General features: G+C 41.7%; 2 protein-coding genes across 3 annotated transcripts in view; both read left to right on the plus strand.

The window, feature by feature from the left end:
* The window catches only part of TMEM131L (transmembrane 131 like), a 300995-nt gene extending 287454 nt beyond the window's left edge, over positions 1-13541 (plus strand). For both annotated transcript variants that reach the window (XM_033940895.1, XM_033940905.1), the window contains exons 32-35: positions 16-136; positions 3680-3771; positions 11058-11233; positions 13119-13541. In XM_033940895.1, the coding sequence (XP_033796786.1) occupies positions 16-136; positions 3680-3771; positions 11058-11233; positions 13119-13397 (668 nt within the window). In that variant the 3' untranslated portion in view covers positions 13398-13541. The remainder of the gene's footprint in view (positions 1-15; positions 137-3679; positions 3772-11057; positions 11234-13118) is intronic.
* A 1727-nt stretch (positions 13542-15268) lies between these two features.
* TLR2 (toll like receptor 2) overlaps positions 15269-20937 on the plus strand; it is a 96900-nt gene continuing 91231 nt past the window's right edge. The window contains exon 1 of the mRNA XM_033940926.1: positions 15269-15318. Within this exon, the coding sequence (XP_033796817.1) occupies positions 15284-15318 (35 nt within the window). The 5' untranslated portion in view covers positions 15269-15283. The remainder of the gene's footprint in view (positions 15319-20937) is intronic.

Consider the following 20937-nt stretch of genomic DNA (forward strand, 5'->3'; position numbering starts at 1 on the left):
CGTATGCTTTTCTAGGTCTTTATCCAAGAGGGGATATTTGGCCTGTACAACCAGTTTGCCTGACAACTGGTTTAAATTATAACCTTGAAAATAATGCAGGATGTGTAATACAGGAACACCCCTCTGTACACAACAGGTTGGTATGATGACTAAATACAATATTTTGTTTTGTATTTTATTTTTTTATGGGGGACTGGCTTCTGGAAAAGCATCATTTTAAAGGGTTTTCTTAACAGTAGCAAGCTTCTGCAAAAAATTTGGTCTCTGCATTTGCCCCACTCACTTCCTAACCAAGAGACACTGTCTTTGCCCTTCTCTCCACGCACGCCTGCACACACGCAGACTCTCACACCCTCTCACTCTTGCACTCATACTTAAACTATCTTTCCCTTGTGCTTCCCTTCCAAACCATCCCAGGCTGGTATGCTCACTTTCTTTCTCTCACACCCTTCCTCTCCTTGTCCACACACATGTTTCAGCAACACTGTGGCTCTTTCTATTTGAGCTCAATTCAATATCCGTGAAGGAAGCACAACCCCCCCCCCCCCCTCCTTTGGGCTGCACATGGGTTGGAGGGAGTAGGGGTGGGAGCCATGGTGTAGTAAGAATGAGAGGCAGGGCGGTGGTGCCCCTTGCCACCATCTTCCCTGCCCCTCCCTGCCTCATGCGCTCACCCTCTCCCCTTCCCGTTTACCGTATCTTTTTAACTTCCCCAGCATAAGCAGCTTGCCCACGTCAGTGTCGGTTCATCCTTTGATGTGAATTCCTAGTCAACTTTGTCATGATGAGACTCCTTGATCCCTGGGCTTATTCTTAGTGTTCAGAGCATCTGCAATGATTTGATGTTCTCCAGAGTCATGTTTTAGTAGCTCATGCTACCTGAAATATAATTCTGACTGGGAGTGCTGAATTTCTGTTTCCTGTGGGTGAACAGTGGCCCTCCCTCATCCCTTCTCAGAGCTTCACTTCTCCCTCCTTCCCTGACCACAGTAGTAGCATACTTGCACTCTAAACAGATAGCAGGTATGTGGAAGAGAGAAGGTGCAGAGTAACCACTAAATCAGGCAGTGCAGAGTTCCGAGAGGCCAGACTGCAGTGGTTTACTTTGGGTTTAGGGCATTTTTTTGTATGCGTTCCAATATACCTTCCAGTGCAGCAGATGTTTTAGCCAAGCAGGGATGTAAAGCACTGTCAATCTTAGCACAATCAGAAAGGACATGCATAGTAATGAGCTGCATATGGAATTATGTATGATGCAAGAAAGTGCTCTGCATTTTGCTACAGTTTTTTGCTTTTAGCTTAGCACAGCTTATTTATTTCATCTCTTAAGGTGAAATAAACATTTTAATGCAGATGTTATAAGATAAAAGAATCAGCACTGGATAGGTCTGATGGACAGGAAACACACAGAACAGGGTCTGATGCTGGTGCCCTTGTATATTCCCATCCCACCCTGAGACGGGGTCGGGTTCCCCAGTATGGTCCCCCCCCCCCCTTATTCAGACAGCTTTCAAGATTTCCTGTCTGAATAGCTTTGGAAGCAGTGCTAAAGGCCATGGATTCCCTCCAAAGCAGGGTCTAAATGCTTTCTCACTGTCTTTCACAGCTGCCATCATTTTCATTTTCCTTTGCTGTACTTTTTTCTAATTCAGCTGTAACTTTTTTTTTTTTTTTTTGAGATGTGATGGCCAAAATTGTACCCACTATTCAAAATGCAGTTGCACTATGAAGTAGAAAATGATACAGGGGAAAATTTTTTTCCCCATCCCCATGAACTCGTCCCCATCCCTGTCCCGTCACCGCAAGCTTGGTCCCCGTCCCCACCCCCACATATATTCCCCATCAAAGTGTACAGCGTCTGTTCCTCCCCACCCCCCTTTGCCCGATCCAGCAGCCCTCCTCCCTCCTGCCACAGCCCAGCAGCTCCCTCCCTCCCTTCCTTCCCCTTACCTTTGCTGGCTTAATTTAATTTTCATCTTAACAAGCCGCCGGAGCCTTGAAGTTGCGTGCGGCTGCCGGAAAGTCCTCCTCTGACGCTACTGGAAACAGGAAGTTGCGTTAGAGGAGGACTTTCCAGCAGCTGCATGAGACTTCAAGGCTCCGGAAGCTTGTTAAGATGAAAAGTAAAGTAAGCCAGCGAAGGGAAGGAGGAAGGGAGATGGCCGGACCGCGATTGGGAGGAATGAGGGAGGGGGCTGCTGGACTGTGTGATCTTAAGCGTGATCTTCAGTTAACTGCAGGGACCATTTTCTTTACAGCCCCATTTTGGCAGGTTACCCACAGCTAGCCGCGGGTAACACTCACCATGTCATGATATGAAGTGATACAAAGGCAGTATAATAACCTCTGTTTTGTTCCCCATTCCTTTCCTAATAATTTCTAACATTCTGTGTGCTTCCTTAGCTTCTGCTACACATTGAGCAGAGGATTATTCAAAGTTATTAAATCACAAGAGGGTTGTAGAGAATTGCAAGGACCTTAAGAGACTGGGCATCCAAATAGCAGGTGATGTTTGATGTGAGCAAGTGCAAAGTGGTGCATGTATGAAAGAAACATCGAAACATGATGGCAGATAAAGGCTCCAATCAAAGAGGAACCCAATCTACAGCTAACGTGATACAGGGTTCTGCATTAAAAAGATCCTAGGTGTCTTTGTTGATGAAATGTTGAAACGCTCTGCTCAGTTAGGTAGGAAAAGGGGCAGCTGGGGAGCACAGTTTTGTTGGGCCAGGACCTTGCTTTCAACCCCATTCATTCTCCTATGCCTTTCTGTTCTGAGGGAAGCTCCAGCCAGTCAGGTTTTTCAGGATATTTACAATTAATATACAACAGGAGCTGCATACATGTCTAGTCTGACTGTGGGGGGACCCTCAGGGTAGGTTGCGAAACCATCATCTCATAGTATCTTTGTACAATTTCTTTATTGGCCTAATAAGTGAACATCTTCCAGCTCTGAAAGGTTTGGTGACATTTTGTCTTACATTTTCATTTTTTTAAATTTATTTATTTGTAACTTTACATGAAACTTCACAAGAATAGATCTTGCTCCATTAAACACAGGGAAGGAAAACAATTCAAAATCATTCTTACAATATAGCCAAATAATAACCCCCTTTTTAGACTCCAATATTGGAGGGCGTGGTCAACGAATATAAGATAACTTAAGTATATATTTTTTTCCCAAAGAAAGGCTTAGTGATTTTTAAACAACTGCATTATTTTTTAAATATCCCTCTTTAATCATTCCTTGATGTTCTTCTTGACATCTATCAACTCTTTCAAGTAGTATAGAGAGAAAAAAGTGTACTTGATCCTGACCAGGCACTTACAGGGATATGCCAAGAAGAATGTAGCGCCCAACTGGTCTTTCATTTTCACTGGGCAAACCAGCTTCACCTGAGGAGATCTTAATGGCTTTCTCATGCTTTAATTTAATTATTCTATCCCACAAACAAAGAAACACAACCCGTGTGAAAATGTAAACCAGAAAAAAGGATTAGGGAAGAGACATGGTCAACCAACTTCAGGGACAATTTATTTATTGGAAAAAATATATATATAGATATAGATATATACATGTAAATAACTGGTGCATATTCAACATATACACAAAATTATGCAGGTCTAATTTAATTCTTCACCATCATGGCTAAAAAGCATTCTTGATGTATTTTTATAGCTACATTGAGTGGAATGCCACTTGTGACGGCCACCGGCTCTCCAACATGTATGGCCCATTGCATATGGAGGACTATAATTCTTTTCCAGAAGGTAAGGTTGTGGTTTGTTTATCACATCAGAAGAGTGTATTTACATATATGTTTATGTTTTTATGTATATTTATGAAGGGTTTATTCATAATACTTTGGGAAATACCCAGACAAAGTGCTGTACCCCCTCTGGCAAACATTTGCCAGGCAGGATTCAGCCTAGCACAATCGGCATATTTTTTAAAATGCCAGTCAGCTGATTAGATCCAGATACTCAGTCTCAGGCCATAACCGGTTACGGGCACTGAATATCCAGGTCTTAGGCAGCTACTGGAAGTTATCTATTCAGATGGTAGCCAGGCTTTTCAAGACTACTTGCTGGATAGTTCTTAGAGCACTGGCATTCAGTATTGGTGGTGTGCAAATAACTTTCAGCTCTGCCTATGCTCCGCCCCAGGATTGCCCAGCGCCAATCAGATAACATGATGATCATGGTACTACCCGAGGGGTGGGAAGCCATGGTCTTCGAGGATCCACAAACCAGTTAGGTTTTCAAGATTTCCACAATGAATGTGCATGAGATTGATTAGCATGCACTACTTCCATTGTATGCAAATAGATCTCATACATATTCTTGATTGAATGCATGTTGACTTTGCCTCATTAAATCATGCTTATGTATATGCTCTGTAATTTTGTTCTTTGTAAATAGTCTTTTTACCATTTTTCCCAGCACTGACATCATAATTACAGGGCTATAATTTCCTGGATCATCACTGGAACTTTTTTTAAAAATTGGTGTTATGTTGGCCACCCTCCAGTCTTTAGGAACCACACTGGATTTTAAAGATAAATTATGAATGACAAGCAATAGTTGTGCAAGTTCATTTTTCAATTCCACCAGTTCTCTGGGATGTATACTATCTGGTCCAGGCGATTTGCTACTCCTTAATGTGTCAAATTGTCCCATTACAACTTTCAAGGATTTTCTTTTAACTAGAATAGCTTCCTTCACCTCACTTGTAATCACAGCAGCTGTCTTTTGGTCTTCCTTCCTCTTTTTATAATACATGGACTATATCTGGTCTGGGCTTCCAGGATGGTATTTTTGAATAACAAAAGATCGAATAACACCCATGCCTGATGTAAATTGATCTTTGAAACTGCTCAACTAAGTTTCTTTTCTTTCTTTTTTTTGCTATTTTCCTCATGTTATTATAGTCTCCTTTTTAAAAGTTAAATGCTATTGTATTGGATTTCCTGTGTGTTCTAACTCCAGAAATTATATCAAATCTGACCATGTTATAATCACTGTTATCAAGTGGCCCCAGCACCATTACCTCTTGTACCAATTCATGCGCTCCACTAAGAACTAGGTCTAGAATTGTTTTGCCTCTTGTTAGTTCCTGAACCAGCTGCTCCAAAAAGCAGTCCTTGATTTCATTAAGGAATTTTACCTCCCTAGCATGCCCCGATATTACATTTTCCCAGTCAATAGTGGGGTTTATTATGTGTTGCCCAGTTTGTTAGCCTCCCTAATTTCTGATATCTTAGCATCTGTCTATTCGTCCCAGTCAGACGAATGGCAGTGCATTCCTATCACTGTCCTTTTCCCCTTGAAATTTCTACCCATGGGGCTTCCAAGGTGTATTTTGCTAAATTTGACCCCTGAAGTACTGTTACATCTAGAACTTCTATTCAGATTTTATAAGAACTAATAAGCTTTGCCTTTCTGGACAGACTGAAAGTCCATCAAGCCCATTTCCAATAGTGGCCTATTAAGGTAACAAGGTACCTGGCAAGATCCCAATATTTTTCTTTCCAAATTATGAAATGTATAACTTCAAGTAGCGATTTCAGAATGCTGTTCTTCCTGTTTTTAGCCCTCAGCAATATAAGATAAGATCTTGTGACCACTACCTCAGATTCAGAAAACTTTTAAAAGCATTTCTCTACCAAGACAGGAAGCCAACCCTGAAGTAACTGAAATGGGAATTGTAAAAGTCCATTTCTAAACTGTCTAATGCAACTCCTGGGACAAAACGAAGAGCTAATGATGACCTACTTGTATTTGTAATTACGACCTAACTGTATTACCTGTAATAGTTATACTGATATACCTGTACTAGCAACCCTGTTGGGGGAAGCCACTGCTTACCCTGGATCGGTAGCATAGAATATTGCTACTCCTTGTGTTTTGGCCAGGTACTAGTGACCTGGATTGGCCACTGTGAAAACGGGCTACTGGGCTTGATGGGCCATTGGGCTGACCCAGTAAGGCTATTCTTATGAATGCTGCTGCCAATTTGTCCATTGTAACTTCCTGGGTAACTGACCCATCCTCTTGTAATGTAATCCAACATTGAACTGAATAGGTAAAGGTGGAATAGAAAACCTGATTAACATAACATATTGAGTGCCACCCTGCTTGCAGTAACAGACCAAGTAACATTTAGGGCTAGATTCACAAAGCAAACTGATCATGTACCGACCCCGGCCTGATTCACTTACCTTTCTGCCGACCATCCTCCAATCTGCGCATGCAAATGAGGGCAATGGCATGCAAAGTAGGCGGAGACGCGATTCACTAAACAAAACCCTGCAACACCGACTGGGCTGGCCGATCAAAAAAAAACGACAGCTCAGGACCAGTTGCTGAAGCCCTTTCCGACTGTCTTCTGCCGCCCTGCTCTCAGCCCAGATGTTTTTCCAAGAGCCAGTGTACCAACAACTGCAGCACAAGGACATCAGAAAAATCAACAAAACAGAGAGAGAAAAAAAGACAAACAAAAGAATAATCTGTATGCGGTTTACCTTGTCCCCCCCCCTAGATCACAACAGAGAAACTCCAAATTCCTCTCGCCGCCCAGACTGATCTCTGCCGCCTTCCCTGCAGTGCGAGCCCATGGGTTTAGCTTTAAACCCGCGGACTCACACTGCAGGGAAGGCGGCAGAGAGCAGGAGAGTCTGGGCGGCAAGATTGACTGGAAGGGGTGAGCAGGAGAGCCAGCTCGCGCGAAGGAAAAAGTTCAAAATTTATTTTTTTTAAAGTCGTGGCTGGATGGGCATGCGCAGACATCTACAGGTGGTATGCATATGTGCGGGGATCGCACAACAGCGATCTGTGTCGGCAGATGGGGGCGTTCCTCCAATCGCCCTCATCTGCAAATTTTAGTTTGAAGAATTCGTCGGACTTGCCCGGATCGGGCAGGTTAGTGAATCCAGCCCTACTTTGTACTGCTGCTGGGGGTTGGTATTTGCACATTCTCCTAGACTTCTAGACTGCAAGCTGCTATCATTACTACTTACTTCTTCTGTTTGATGTATGGAACACCATATAGATCAGTATTTTTCAAATAGGTCTTGGCGTATCCTCTTGCCAGACAGATTTTAAGGATATCCACAATGAATATGCAAGAGATTGGTTTGCTTACACTGCCTTCATTAGGATAGGGTTTTCCCTTATTGGTTTGTTTAAGTCAGAGTAGTAGATTGGTTCCAGCAAAAGAGAGTCTGCTAGCAACAGCGTGCCTACGTGGTACCCCTACATAGAAAGAACATAAAGCCTCAAATACCCAAATCTGGGGGAAAAAAGAACTTTACAGAGGGAAAGTAGAATTTCTTTGTTTAGATTTGATTTACAGCATTTGTTTATTCAATTTTATTTCTATATTCAATTTTGAATCCTTAGTGCTTCTTTATATTTCTTTTATTATATGTTTAATAACTATTCTTATTCCAAGGTTATACCATATTATTATATATTATTATTTTGTTTATGTAATTCACTCCCTTCTCCTGGGGGAAGGTATCAATTTAACCCTCAGTGTGCACGACTACAAAACAAATCTTATTTCAAGAGGGATACCTTTTACCTCAGTCTGAGAAGGAGGGGGTTACAATAAGCAATTTTAATGCAATCGAGATCAAGATGGTGTTGAGAACGGACGCATGAACGAGCTGCGCTGCTTATCTCATTTAAACCAGCATCTGTGGCGATTCTCCCCATGTTTTAATATGGGAAAGAGGAAGGGAGCCTTTCGCCCTAACCCTCCAGCGAATGGAGCCTCTTAGAGCAGTTGGTGCAGATGTCGATACAGAGTGCGTTTGCCCACTTGGGTGAAGAATCCCGTCCCACTTCGGGGGAGAGCCCAGATTTCTCGGGCAATCTCAGCACAGGTCATCGTTGAGCCCGGAGCAAAGGTCAATTCCTCCCCAACCCGGAAGCGAACTGATGCAGGGGGTAGAGGGAGTCCTGCCACCTAGAAAAGGAAGGTCGGATCCCACTATGAGAGGGACGCCTGCACTGGACTCTTTGGAAGAAAGAGCAGGTAAACAAGGTCAACTAACTCCCTGCACCACAGGAGAAGAGGTGATAGGTGCTTCGGAGGGAGAGCTGTTATTTTTGTTGAAAAAGCCTGAAAGGATTGATATGGAAGCGCTCTGGCAGGCCATATCAGTCATGGACTCCAACCTGAAATTAAGTTTTTCTACTTTGAAAGTGGACTATGGTACTGTCTTTTCTAAGGTAGAGCAACAAGGGACAACATTAACTAATTTAAAGGAAAGATTGGAGAAGCAAGAAGAGGAGTTAGGACAAATGAAAAGAGTGGAATTGGAAAAGGTTAAAGAGAGCTCCTATATACCACGTAAAATGGAGAATTTTGAGAACCAACTACGGAAAAATAACTTAAGAATTTTGAATTTTCCAAAATGTCCTATTATCTCACCAGTAGAGATGGTAAGAAAATATTTTCGGGAGACCTTGGCCATTCCAATGGAGAATTTACCTCCAATTGTGAGAGCTTATTACCTGAATATTAAACAGCCACAAGGGGAGTCTACGCCTATTGAAGCTACCAGTTCAAAATGTGGACATGGACTTGTCAACTTATTTAGAAAGTTCCCTTGAGGTCGTAACTGATATAACCACTTTGTTGCTTACATTAGCCTTGGAAAGTGACAGGGAATTTATTCTACGTTTTGTGATTTACGTCATATTAATGACAAGTTTTTGGGCTCTAATGAGCTAATTTTTCCTGATTTAGCTAAAAATAAAAATAAACAGAGACTACAAAAGAATTCTTGGCCTTAAAACCAAGAGTTCTTGTTCTAGAAGCTTGATTTCTTGTTAAATTTCCATCAAAATGTTATGTGTTATTTCAAAATAAGAATTTTTTTTATTTTTTTGAGCCCAAACAGCTATTGGAATTTATTGGTTCTAAAGAAGGTTTGACTTTCCATCTGGCTGTGGGATAGGATATCTGATGTCGTTACTCTAATATAAATTAAAAGTTGATTTGAAGTTTATTTCCTTTCTTGATCTCATAAATATTGTGGGCTAAATAAGAGTTAATATTACTTGTTTATATTTTGTTTTTCTTTGTTAATGTTAAATTTCTTCATCTCTGATCTGTATCAAGTTATGATTGTCATACTTATGTTATATTAAAAAAAATCAATAAAGAAATTTTAATGCAAGTATAATTGATTTAATGAATAGTAACATTTTTAAAGTGTGCTTTTGAATTGAGTATGTGATAACACACATACCCACACCCCCCCTAATGATGTAGCGTGGCAGGAAACCCCCACCTCCCACTTCTGAAGAAAAACCATATGATGTGCCACATGGTGTTTTCAAAAGAAAAGGTATAGCACACTGCATGCATGTGAGAGAAGGGTTTGTGGTCTGATGAGACCGAAGTGTACTCTATAGTCGGGAAAAGTCCCTTTTTGCAACAGTAATGACCATGAGTTAATCTAGGATGTGTCTGCCAACATTGCACAATGGGGCGGTGCAGTTTTTGTCTCTTCTTGGCAGAATAGCTCAAACTTTTTCAGGTTGGCTAGGATAAATCCATGAACTACAGATTTCAAGTCAAGAGCCTATTGTCAGGAACTGATTGATTATAAACCGATTTGAATGATATGTCTATCAGTTAAGGAGCTATGTGCAATTTTGTAAATAAAGTCAAGTCAAGGAGTGTAAAGAATTTTTTTGATTTTTTGTTCTTAATTATTTTTTGAATATTTGTGTAATAACTCACATTGAAAAGTGTAGATTTTTGTGCAGATCAGTGAAACAAACTCCTAGTTTAATTACTTTGAATGCATTTTGTATTATATGTTTTAGATAGCAGAATGTGAAAAATTCCCAGGGGTGTGAAAACATTTACAAGGCACTGTAGGTATTTAGTGAAAATTATTGTAGACATCATTTTCCACTGAAAGTATATTTATACATATGGGGGAGGTGGGATGGTATAAAGTTCTTTTTAAAGGTTAATCAATAAATAAGAATACAATATTTATATGATATCTTTGATTTAAATATTTGAGGGAAGGGTTGCTGGGGAGGGAATAAATTTATGTATTTACGATGATAATAGAAAGAACTTCAAGTGATGTGTAAAAGTTTTAAATGATGTAATATTGTGTACTTGTTGTAAGATGAAAAATGAATAAAGAATGAAAATAAGAAAATAAGTACCTATACATACCTTCTTAACCCAAGTCAGTTTTGAAGGGACTGAATTAGATGTTTAACCACTTAAGCTAAGAAAACACAATAGGAATGACCAAATGGGTCATCAGGGGATGTCTTTTATTGAGCAGTGGTGCCGTATAATCAGTTGAAGACAGGTAACAGGCCATGTTTCGGTGCAAAAGCCTTCATCAGGAGTCCTAGTTAGATCGTCTTATAGGCAGTGGTGTAGTAAGGGGCAGTGGTGTAGTAAGGGGGGGAGGGCAGTCCGCCCTGAGCGCCATTTTTGTGGGGGCACTGCCACCTGTCCTCTTCTCCGCTCCCCCCACACACACACTACTGTGCATGTGCACCCATTCCCTCATACCTTTTTAATGTTCCGGGCACAAGCAGCAACCCCAACCTGCTGCTCACACCAGCGTCGGCTCTTCCTCTGATGCCACTTCCTGGATGCCTAGGAAGTGACGTCAGAGGAAGAGCTGACACTGATGTGAGCAGCAGGTTGAGGTTGCTGCTTGTGCCTGGAAAGTTAAAGCGGTGCGGCAGGAGGGGGCAGGGATGGGGGCAGAAAAGAGGGGTGGGGGAGGAAGGGTGCCCTGGGCACCTCTCACACTCACTACGCCACTGCTTATATGTTAGAAAAGTTGTGAACCAAATATTTTTCAAGTTAGTTATTACTAAAGGAACACAATCTGAGCAATAATTAGCCCTGGGACACTTCTTTTCAGAGCAATGGCATCTGAGAAAGTAAATGATTAAGTTCATTGCTGTGAAACTTTAGCTATTGTCACAGCCGGTAGCTGTCATATTAAACTTGGTTAGAAAAGGTTTGATTTTCTATTTTCGTTATTTTATTGCAGAAAACATGAATTACCATACTGCTTTCCCAAGTTCTGAAGTCCAGAACCCAGCATTTGTTGACCATAGCTGTCAGTCTTCCTGGAACATGAATTCAACAACTCCTCCTCCTCCTCCACCACCTCCAGCAACTCATGTCCCCACAGCCTGGGATCCAGCTGGCTACCCCAACTCCTCGGTGCGTGTTGACCAGCAGAAGGGTCTAGGATGATCATTGAGTTCCGATGTAGACATGTTTAATCTGCTAATCTGGTTACTGTATAAATGCTTGCAGCTATTGGGGTGCACTGCTTTGCTGAAACTAATACACAGAATTTGACGTATTTTTGGCCCAAACAACTTTGAATCTTGTGAGGTTATCTCAAGCAGGGAAGGGAGACACAAACCAAGCTGCCCAGACTCATGGTCTGTGCTGATTTTCCATGCAGTGCCATAACAGTAATTTACACACTAAGGGGCGCATTTTCAAAAAAAAGATAGACATCCAAAAGATGACATAAACTCTCACTTAGACGTCTTACTAGTCAAAACAACCAAGTGGCCATTTTCAAAACTGACATTTTAGACATCTTTCTCACCATTTTGTCTCCGGTGCTTCTAAATCTTAAGGAGGCGTGTTAAAGGCAGGTTTGGGGCAGGTTTGGGACTTGGATGTTCTGCAGGGATAATAATCAAACTTTTATCAAAGCATCCAGGACACCATTTAGATATAGGAGATTGGACCTGTTGTAAAAACAAATAAGAGTCAAAAAGGTGCCCAAACTGACTAGATGACCACTGGAGGGGTTAAGGCATGACCCCCCCCCTCTTACTCCCCCAGTGGTTGCTTACCCCCTCCCACCACCCAAAGATGTGAAAGAAACAGTACATTCTCCCTCCCGCCTCCCCAATTAAAGCGTACCTTTAAAATCCCTGGTGGTCTTGCAGTGAACCGGGGTAGGGGCAATTTTCCTATGCTCCTGCCCTGTGCAGAGCTGCTATCTGAATGGTTGCCATGGCTCAAAGGACTCCATAAATGTGCAGGCATCGAGGCGATGACATCACGCACATGCGTGTTATCATCATGCTGATATCTGCTCATGCGCAAAGGCCCTCCAGATGGGACCCTGAGCCACCAATGGGGGGGGGGGGGTGCTGGAAGAGAAGAGGCGCTGGCTGACTCCTCCCTGGAATCTCACCATGGCACACAGTTTGCAATATAATATGTTATGTTCTGTTATTTGTGGTCTTTTGTCGCACCAAATCTTCCAGGAGTGGAGTATGAGGTGGGTTAAAACAGTAAATTATAACATTGCAGGATAGAAGTGTGTTTGTATTCCTAACATAGACTTCTGCTACAGTGAGTTACAGATACTATATTCAGTTTAGTACATACATACAGTGTAATATTAACTAGGCTCCTAACTAGGATTTATGGAAGAGTCGTCATGTTTTCAGGATTTTAGCCTGACATGTTATATAGATGCATGTAATTCAAGTGCGAGTGCTTACGCCAGCCATAGGACTAGTGAAAGTGCATTCATCTAAATGCCAGAAATATGTGTGCATAACTTATAGTATTCCATAAGTTACATTTATTTATTATTTGGATTTTGCTTACACCTTTTCCAGTAGTAGCTCAAGGTGAGTTGCATTCAGGTACACTAGGTATTTGTGTAAGTGTGATCCCCACATGTCAAATTTGAGCTATGTAGGATATCTGTGTATTTACAGCGGAGCACACAGGTAAAGATTGGCACATGCATGCATCACTTTTTCTTTTACAGCACTATCCCCATTACCTAAGCAGCTGCTCTTAGGGACAGTAAGGGAATTTCTAAGTACCTATTCTTTATTTATTTATCTTATTTTTATTGTATCCTTTAATTTATATTTCTCTGTAAACCTATATTACTTATAATTTTAATACACACTATTGTCTGTTTTCTGTAAACCGCTTAGAATCCTAACGGAGTTTAGCGGTATATAAGAAATAAATTACATTACATTTTAAGAGTATGTTTGATAGGGTTAAGAGGACTGGGACTTGTAGGTTAACTAATGCCTTTGTTTTTGTATTTCAGCCTTACCTCTCCAGCACCAGAAGCTTGTCTCCAATGTCTGGACTTTTTGGCTCGATCTGGGCACCTCAGAATGACATGTATGAAAGCTACTTCCCTGTCAGTGCCAGCTCTGCGCAGGCAGAGCACATTGAGAATCAGGCTGTGCTGTGCAAGCCAGAGTACTCCTCGAGGTTTAATCCTTTCCATGCCTACATGAACTTGGATCTATGGACTACAGCTGCCAATCGGAATGCAACCTTCCCACTGTCCAGGGACTCTGGCTACTGTGGAAATATGTGAACGAAAAACAAATTCAAGTAATATGAATAATGTTGCTTGCAGTTTTGATTACTAGAGTAAACCAGTTGTTGAAATAGATGACGAGGTCGGTGAATATTTTGGCACTTTTTTATGAAAAATAAATTTTTTTTTTTTTTTTACTGATTTCTGTATTTGATTCTGTTTTTGCATTATTATTTTTTTTTACAGGACATGGGAAAAACTGTTAATTTAATGCAGGATTGTTAAAACATTCCTGCATGGCAATGGAAATTCCTTTTAATGGATGAGGGCAAAAGATGAAGTGGAGATTTCCTCCCAATCCATGTTGCCGTGGACTTGAGAGGATTCATTTCAGTGCTTCTCAACCAGGTCCTCAGGGCACACCCAGCAAGTCATAGAAACATAGAAACATGATGGCAGATAAAGGCCAAATGGCCTATCCAGTCTGCCTATCCCATACTTTCTTGAATTCAGACACAGTCTCTGTCTCCACCACCTCTTCCTGGAAACTGTTCCACTCATCTGCCACTCTTTCTGTAAAAAAGTTACTCCTGAGCAGAACATCTCTTAACTTCATCCTATGCCCTCTCATTCCCGAGCTTCCTTTCAAATGAAAGAGACTTTACTCATGCACATTTACATCACGTCATGTTTTCAGGATATCTACAACAAATATACATGAGAGAGATTTGCATACCGAAGAGGCAATGCATGAAAATATATCTCGTGCATATTCATTGTAGATATACTTCTCCCTCCATATTCAAGGGGGATAGCAAATTGTGAATAACTTTTAGGGCCACTTCTGACCCACCCCGCCTCCCTCCTGCATCCCAGACCTCTCCTCCAGACCTTACCTGGTGGTCTAGTGGTGAAGCGGGGCAAGAGCGATCTTCCTACACTCCTGCCCCATACAGAGCCCTCAACAAAAGTAGCTGCTGTGAGTTCCCATGGTCTCATGAGACTACAACAGGAACTCATGGCAGCCATTTTTGTTGGCGGCTTTGCATCAGGCAGGAGCATAGGAAGATCACTCTTGCCCCATTTCACTACTAGACTACCAGGTGAGGTCCAAGACGCAGGAGGGAGGTGGGGGTGGATCAGAGTCGGCCTTTAAAACTTGTAATCGTCCGGGAGGCAAAAACTCACGAATAATCAAAGTCGCAAGTCCTAAACCCGTAGATTGGAAGGGAGAAGTGTATTCTGAGAGCCTGACTAGCTGGTTGTGCCTGGAGGACTGAGTTGAGAAGCACTGATTTAGTTGATTGAGATCTCAGGTGATCAGATCAGTGCATGCCAGTATGCAAATAAGATGAAATAGCCACTGAACTCCTGGCTCTGAATAAGAGTCGCTAAGGGAGCAAGGAACAGGTTAAACAAAGTAGGGTGAACCCCACAGGGAGGTTGAAAGGTTTGGAAGTTGATGAACTAGAAACAACTGTGCAAAGATTGTATCAGCTTTTATTAATTTAGGAATTTGTTGAAATATGCAGTTTGACAAGAGGTGCACCCAACTGTAACTTGTCCTGGCCTTCTTATTGGTTTTCTAAAGTGGATGTTCAAGTTAGCTGAATATAATTAGTAGTAAATGGAGCTTGATAAATTCTGTACAGTTTGCAGGCACATCGTGAGATACAACTTCAGATCATTAATTCTCGTCTGGTTAAATGCATCACTGGATCTTCCAGCTGAAGGATGTTTCACTACAACAACAAATTGGATCCCAGGGTGATAACTTTTGGCATAGCTAGTTTTTAGGGGATGCAGAGAATTTTCCAGGCTTAAGAGAACCACAGAATCTGCAGTGACCTCTGTAGACTTGAATAAAAACTCTTCAAATCCTTCCTGCAAGCCATTGGGTGGTGTGTCCAGGAGTAGGATCAGCTCCAGAAATACAGCAGTCTATGTACCCTTCAGCTCAGACATTGGACTCACTAAGGTAGATAATTCCATCCCACATCAACACCAAATTGCTCTTTAATTTTTGACCTATGCTCTCTAGTCTGAGATTTCTCACAGGTTTGCTTTTCAGTCATTATCCTTCTGTACCACCCAACCATGTAGATCAGGTGCTTCGAAGCTCATTCCAAGTCCAGTTGAGGTCTTTCCTGTTTCACTGTCTGTGTTGTTCATTCATGTCTCTCTTACCTGTTAGGAATTGCAGGTTATGAATGGTTGGTTTTAGAGGTGTGACAACTAAGGATCCAGCATACATGAGAGGGTGTAAACATAAATTTCCTAGGGAATTATGCTTTATATTCATAAACTTTAAGAACTGGTAGCACCTGCCATGCAACACTTACTTTAAAAAGTAGACAGCACACATCTCATATGTACTGTGCTTTCTTGAATGAGAGTAAACTCTGAGGATCTGATTCAGAGCAGGTTTCAGTGTGGTGAAATAAGTCCCTCTTTGCTCAGTCTGCAAATTGAGTTCCCACACACAGAGATGGCGTGCTGAGTTTCAGTTCTACGTTAGCTTTTCCATTTATGGATTAGCCATAATCCGGTATTAGCATTGCATTGCAAAACGTCACAACAAATGGAGGAGCTGGAGTAATCAAACAAGCCACAAATACAATATCTCCTTCAGTTCTGAGTATGATTGCCTTTTTAAATTCTACCCAACTTAAAAAAACTTTTTTAAAGGAGGGAAAAAAAGGCCTCAGAAGCTACAGGGGCTATGAAGGGAAGAGCTGTGTACACTAGCTCCCCTACAAACATAATGTAACAGTTTTGTGGTATAAAAGTGTGTTTTTAAGTTCTATACAGTTCATAAAAGATAAAGGATCTATCCAATTTCTATCATTGGCCAAAAAACCTCCTTTTTGACTTTGATGTAGCTTCAATATCACTGTCATGCAAGTTATATAATAAAAAATGCTTATCTGGATAATGTCTTGCTGATCTTTTCCTCAGTGAAAGAGTGTTCTTAATCCAGCAAGAATTACATGAATGGAAAGCACTGAATTTCTGGCGACAGCAAAGTTCACCTGGATTAAGAACACTGTTTCTTCTGTTTCACTGAAGAAAAGATCAACAAAACATTATCCAGGTAAGCATTTTTTTCTTATATAACCTGCATGACGGTGATATTGAAACTAAGTCAAAAAGGAGGGTTTTTATGGCCAATGATAAAAGTTTTTAGGGGAGCTAGTGCACACAGCTCTTCCCTTCATAGCCACAGAAGAGGTTTGCTCCTCGTAGCTACTGAGGCCTTTTTTAACTCCTTTAAAAACGTTTGTAAGTTGGGTACCCAAAAGGCAATCATACTCAATGTATAGAACTGGAAGAGCTATTGTATTTGTGGTTTGGATTGCAAAATGTCAACCACTAGCGAATGCCAAAATTTCCCTTCCCCTTTCTCTGCCTCTCCCCCAATTGAGAGAAACAGTAGAAGACCTTTCTTACAAAATATGATAAAACAACGGAAAGGTAGAGGGGGTATGGGAAAGGATAGTGGCACTGTGGGGTTATCTTGGAAACCCATGACCCATGACCTAGACCAATGGTTCCCAACCCTGTCCTGGAGAACTTCCAGGCCAGTTGGGTTTTCAGGATAGCCCTAATGAATATGCATGGAGCAGATTTGCATGCTTGGCACCTTAATTATATGCAGTTCTCTCTCATGCATATTTATTAGGGCTATCCTGAAAATCTGACTGGCTTGGTGGTCCTCCAGGACAGGGCTGGGAACCACTGACCTAGATACCTCTGATATATTTAGCTGGAGATCTAGTTGGACACACAAGAGAGCAATGAGGTGGTATTGCTGACAAAATAATTTTTCAGTTTCAAAATTGTAGGATCAAACAGAGATCATGCTAAGATATCTCCGCTAGTGCTGCCCGATTCACGATTTGAATCAATTCACCGATTCACTTCGGGTGAATCGATTCGAATCAATCTGTTTTTGAAGAAAATCGGACTTACCGATTCATCGCCCCCCCCCCCCCTTGCTAGAGACCCGTTCGGGCTTTCCTTCTGCCACCGCAGTCCTTGCTTCTGATGTAACTACTGGCTTTGCAAAACCAGAAGTTACATCGAAGCAAGGACTCCGGTGGCAGAGGGAAATCCCGAACAGGTCTCTGCATGCAGATCGGCAGCAGCAAGGCTCTCTCCTTCCTGCCCAAGCTTCATTCCAGTCTGATGGAGGAATAGGAAGGAAAGACAAGCTAACCATCAGGGCTCTCTGCCTTCAGTGCAGAAGGAGCCAAGAACAGGCAGGACCAGGGATATTCAAATGTCCACCAGCTGCACAGCGGATCAGGACCGCCCCCCCCAACACAGCTCCCTCCGACCACCGCAGAGCCTCTAAGACAGGGGTGTCAAAGTTCCTACTCAAAGGCCGCAATCCAGTCAGGTTTTCAGGATTTCCCCAATGAATATGCATGAGATCAATTAGCATACAATAAAAGCAGTGCATGCAAATAGATCTCATGCATATTCATTGGGGAAATCTTGAAAACCAGACTGGATTGCGGCCCTCGAGGAGGGACTTTAACACCCCTGCTCTAAGACTAGCAGACCGGCACAGAGTGGGTTGACTGCGCTTTCTTTGCCCGCACATGGTGGAGTCCACTCAGAGCTGTCCTCTCCGCTAATGCACAGCTCCAACGCTCATCCCAGTTCAGCGTCCTCCACGATTTCTCTTTTAATCAACAACCATCTTCTCAATACTCCAGCCTCCTTGGAAGCCTAACATAGTTCTTTTCCGCACAAATTAATGCTTGCAATATCTTTCATTGGATTTACAACCTACAAAGAGTCAATTCTTTTCCATGATCAATAAAGATACAAGAATTGAATTGTGACATTTCTAAAAGTTTAGATTCTTTAATGCACATCTTTTCTTTCTGCCAGGTCATTAAACTAAACAAGATGAAGGGAGGCATGTATTAAATGTGATATGGGATCTGAGCTTTCAGTTCCAAATGTAAAATCATTTTTACTTTAAAGAGAAATAGCCTTATATGAAGGTATTGTTGGGCTCAGCATTTGGCTTCTGAGTACATACATGCCCTTAATATGTAATGATAGATTTTACAGTATTTCTCCTCACCTCCGTGGCAATTCACTACTCTGCCGCTACTCTCCGTTTTGCCCAAGCAGAAACAGAAAGTTTTCACTGAGGGTGGGCCGCAGTGGAGAGAAGATGCAAGGAGTGGTGGCAGGACTTGGGAGAGATCATGGAGAGTAGAGATGGGGGGAGGGATAGAAGAAATAATGGCTCTAAAAACAGGAGAGGGAGAGTGATGGTGGCCAATAGGAAGTGAAGGAACAAAAAGGGAGAGAAGTTGGATACAAGGGATGGTGTGGGGGGGGGGTAGAGATACTGGATAGGAGGGTAGTTAGAAAGAGAAAGGTAGAGCTGGTGGGGAAGGAGGAAGAGATGCTGGATGAAAGGGTAGTTGAGAAAAGGAGAGATGGTGGATCTGGGTATGGTGGGGTCCATCGCTGCGGCTATGGGAAGAGAAGCGGAAAAAAGGAAAGATGCCAGACCTCCAGGGGAGGGAAGGGAAATGGAAGGGGAGGACAGAAATGGAAGTTGGATGGTTACCACAGAGAAAAAAGAAAATGACAAATGGGCAAGAGACCCTTGCAAGCAAGTTATCAGAAGACGTTTGTTGCAGAGCCTGGGACCACCATGATTTGAAAAATGACCAGACAACAAAAGGTAAAAAAAATAAATGTATTTTCTGTTTTGTGATTACAATGTGTCAGATTTGAAATTTGTATCCTGCTAGAACTGGTATTAGACCGCAAACATGAGCTAGGATTTAACAGAGAGAGGAAAAGTCTGGGTAGGAGAGGTGAAGAATAAACTCACCAGGATATTTGGAAAAAAACACCCAATTGTGCAGGAAAATCGAATCGAAAAATCGATTCAATAGATCGAATCGAAATATTTATTCCTGAATCGAGCAGCACTAATCTCTACTCCATACGTGGTCTGGTCTAGGCAGAAGTAGGGAAAATTTCATTTGAAAATCAATTTTGAACACACACAGATCCATTCATGCTGGACTGGTTTACTCATTCTGAGATCTGTGCGTAAGCATTTTGAAAGTTGTGGGGTATTAAGTCCTGCTAATGTAAAAATGTTTTGTGGTAGCCTAACTAGTTCACTTGAATAATATGGCACCTGCCCTACTTTACCCAGGACAGAAGATACTGCATATCATGGGAGAGTGTGGTGCAGTGGTTAAAGCTACAGCCTCAGCACCATGAGGATGTGGGTTCAAACCCACACTGCTCCTTGTGACCCTTGGCAAGTCACTTAATCCCCCCATTGCCCCAGGTACATTAGATAGATTTTGAGCCCACAGCGACAGACAGGGAAAAATTCCTGGAGGAAAAGTCCATAGTCTGTTATTAAAACATGGGGGAAGTGTCTGCTTGCCCTGGATCGGTAGCATGAAATGTTGCTACTCTTTGGGTTTTGACCAGGTACTAGTGACCTGGATTGGTTACCATTAGAATGGGCTATTCTTATGTTATGTTCTCATCTGTAGGAGCCTTTGTTTTCACTTCTTATTTTAATGTATTTTTTTTCTGGGAACTTATCAGTGTTTTTTTATAATGGGAACAAAAATGGAAAAGAATTAATGTGTGTGGAATGGGAGGGTAACTAATTTCTTCAGCTAAATAATTCAATCTACCTCAACCAGACATAGGAGAACTCACGCACCATTCACACACCCTCCAACCAAAAACGTCAAAAGAAAAAAAACTGTTCGACAACCTCCTAGCCATTCGAGCTGCAACACTCGACCCCCAACTCTACAACCTATTGACCTCGACCACAGACAACAAAACCTTCAAAAAAGAAATAAAAATTACACGGACTTGCCCCCAAATACATTACTGACCTTTTCTCCTTCTCAACCAACAGACACAAGAGAAGTTCACATTCCAACTTCGTTTCCCCCCCCACCCCCCAGTGAGAGGTTGCAAACTGAAAAAACACCATGAATTCCTTCTCTCACACCAAGCAGCATCATGGGGTAAAGACCTAGAACAATTACTTTCGCCCTCTACTTATGAGGAATTTAGGAAACGTCTAAAAACACACCTGTTCCTAAAACATCTTGACAACTGATCCACTTATCTCTTTCCTCTCAATAGCGGCCTACTGTCCTTTTGATCACTTTTCTCCTCAACAATGAATTTCCTGTCTAATTACTTCTCTTTCTTCTTCCCCTCTTAAAGTCAGTCAATTTGTACCTTTGCTTAATCTTTTGTAAACCGCATAGAACTTCACAGTATTGCGGTATATAAGCTGTTGTTATTATTATTATTATTATTTATCTGCCGTCATCTACTATGTTACTACACTTCTACATTCTCCCTCCCAGACTTCCTGTATGCCTTCAGAATACCATACATTCACAGTGTGACGCCTTAAAGTGATAAAGCAGCAAGAAGAAGTATGATCATTTTGGGTGGTAACAAAAAATAAATTATTTGTGTGTTAACAGGTAGCCTGTCCCATTTGACTTCCATTCTTGTTAATCAGCCTCCTTATAAACTATCCACTAGATTAGAAATTGCTCAG

This window comes from Geotrypetes seraphini, chromosome 1 (genome assembly GCF_902459505.1).
Source record: "Geotrypetes seraphini chromosome 1, aGeoSer1.1, whole genome shotgun sequence".
NCBI lineage: Eukaryota > Metazoa > Chordata > Amphibia > Gymnophiona > Dermophiidae > Geotrypetes > Geotrypetes seraphini.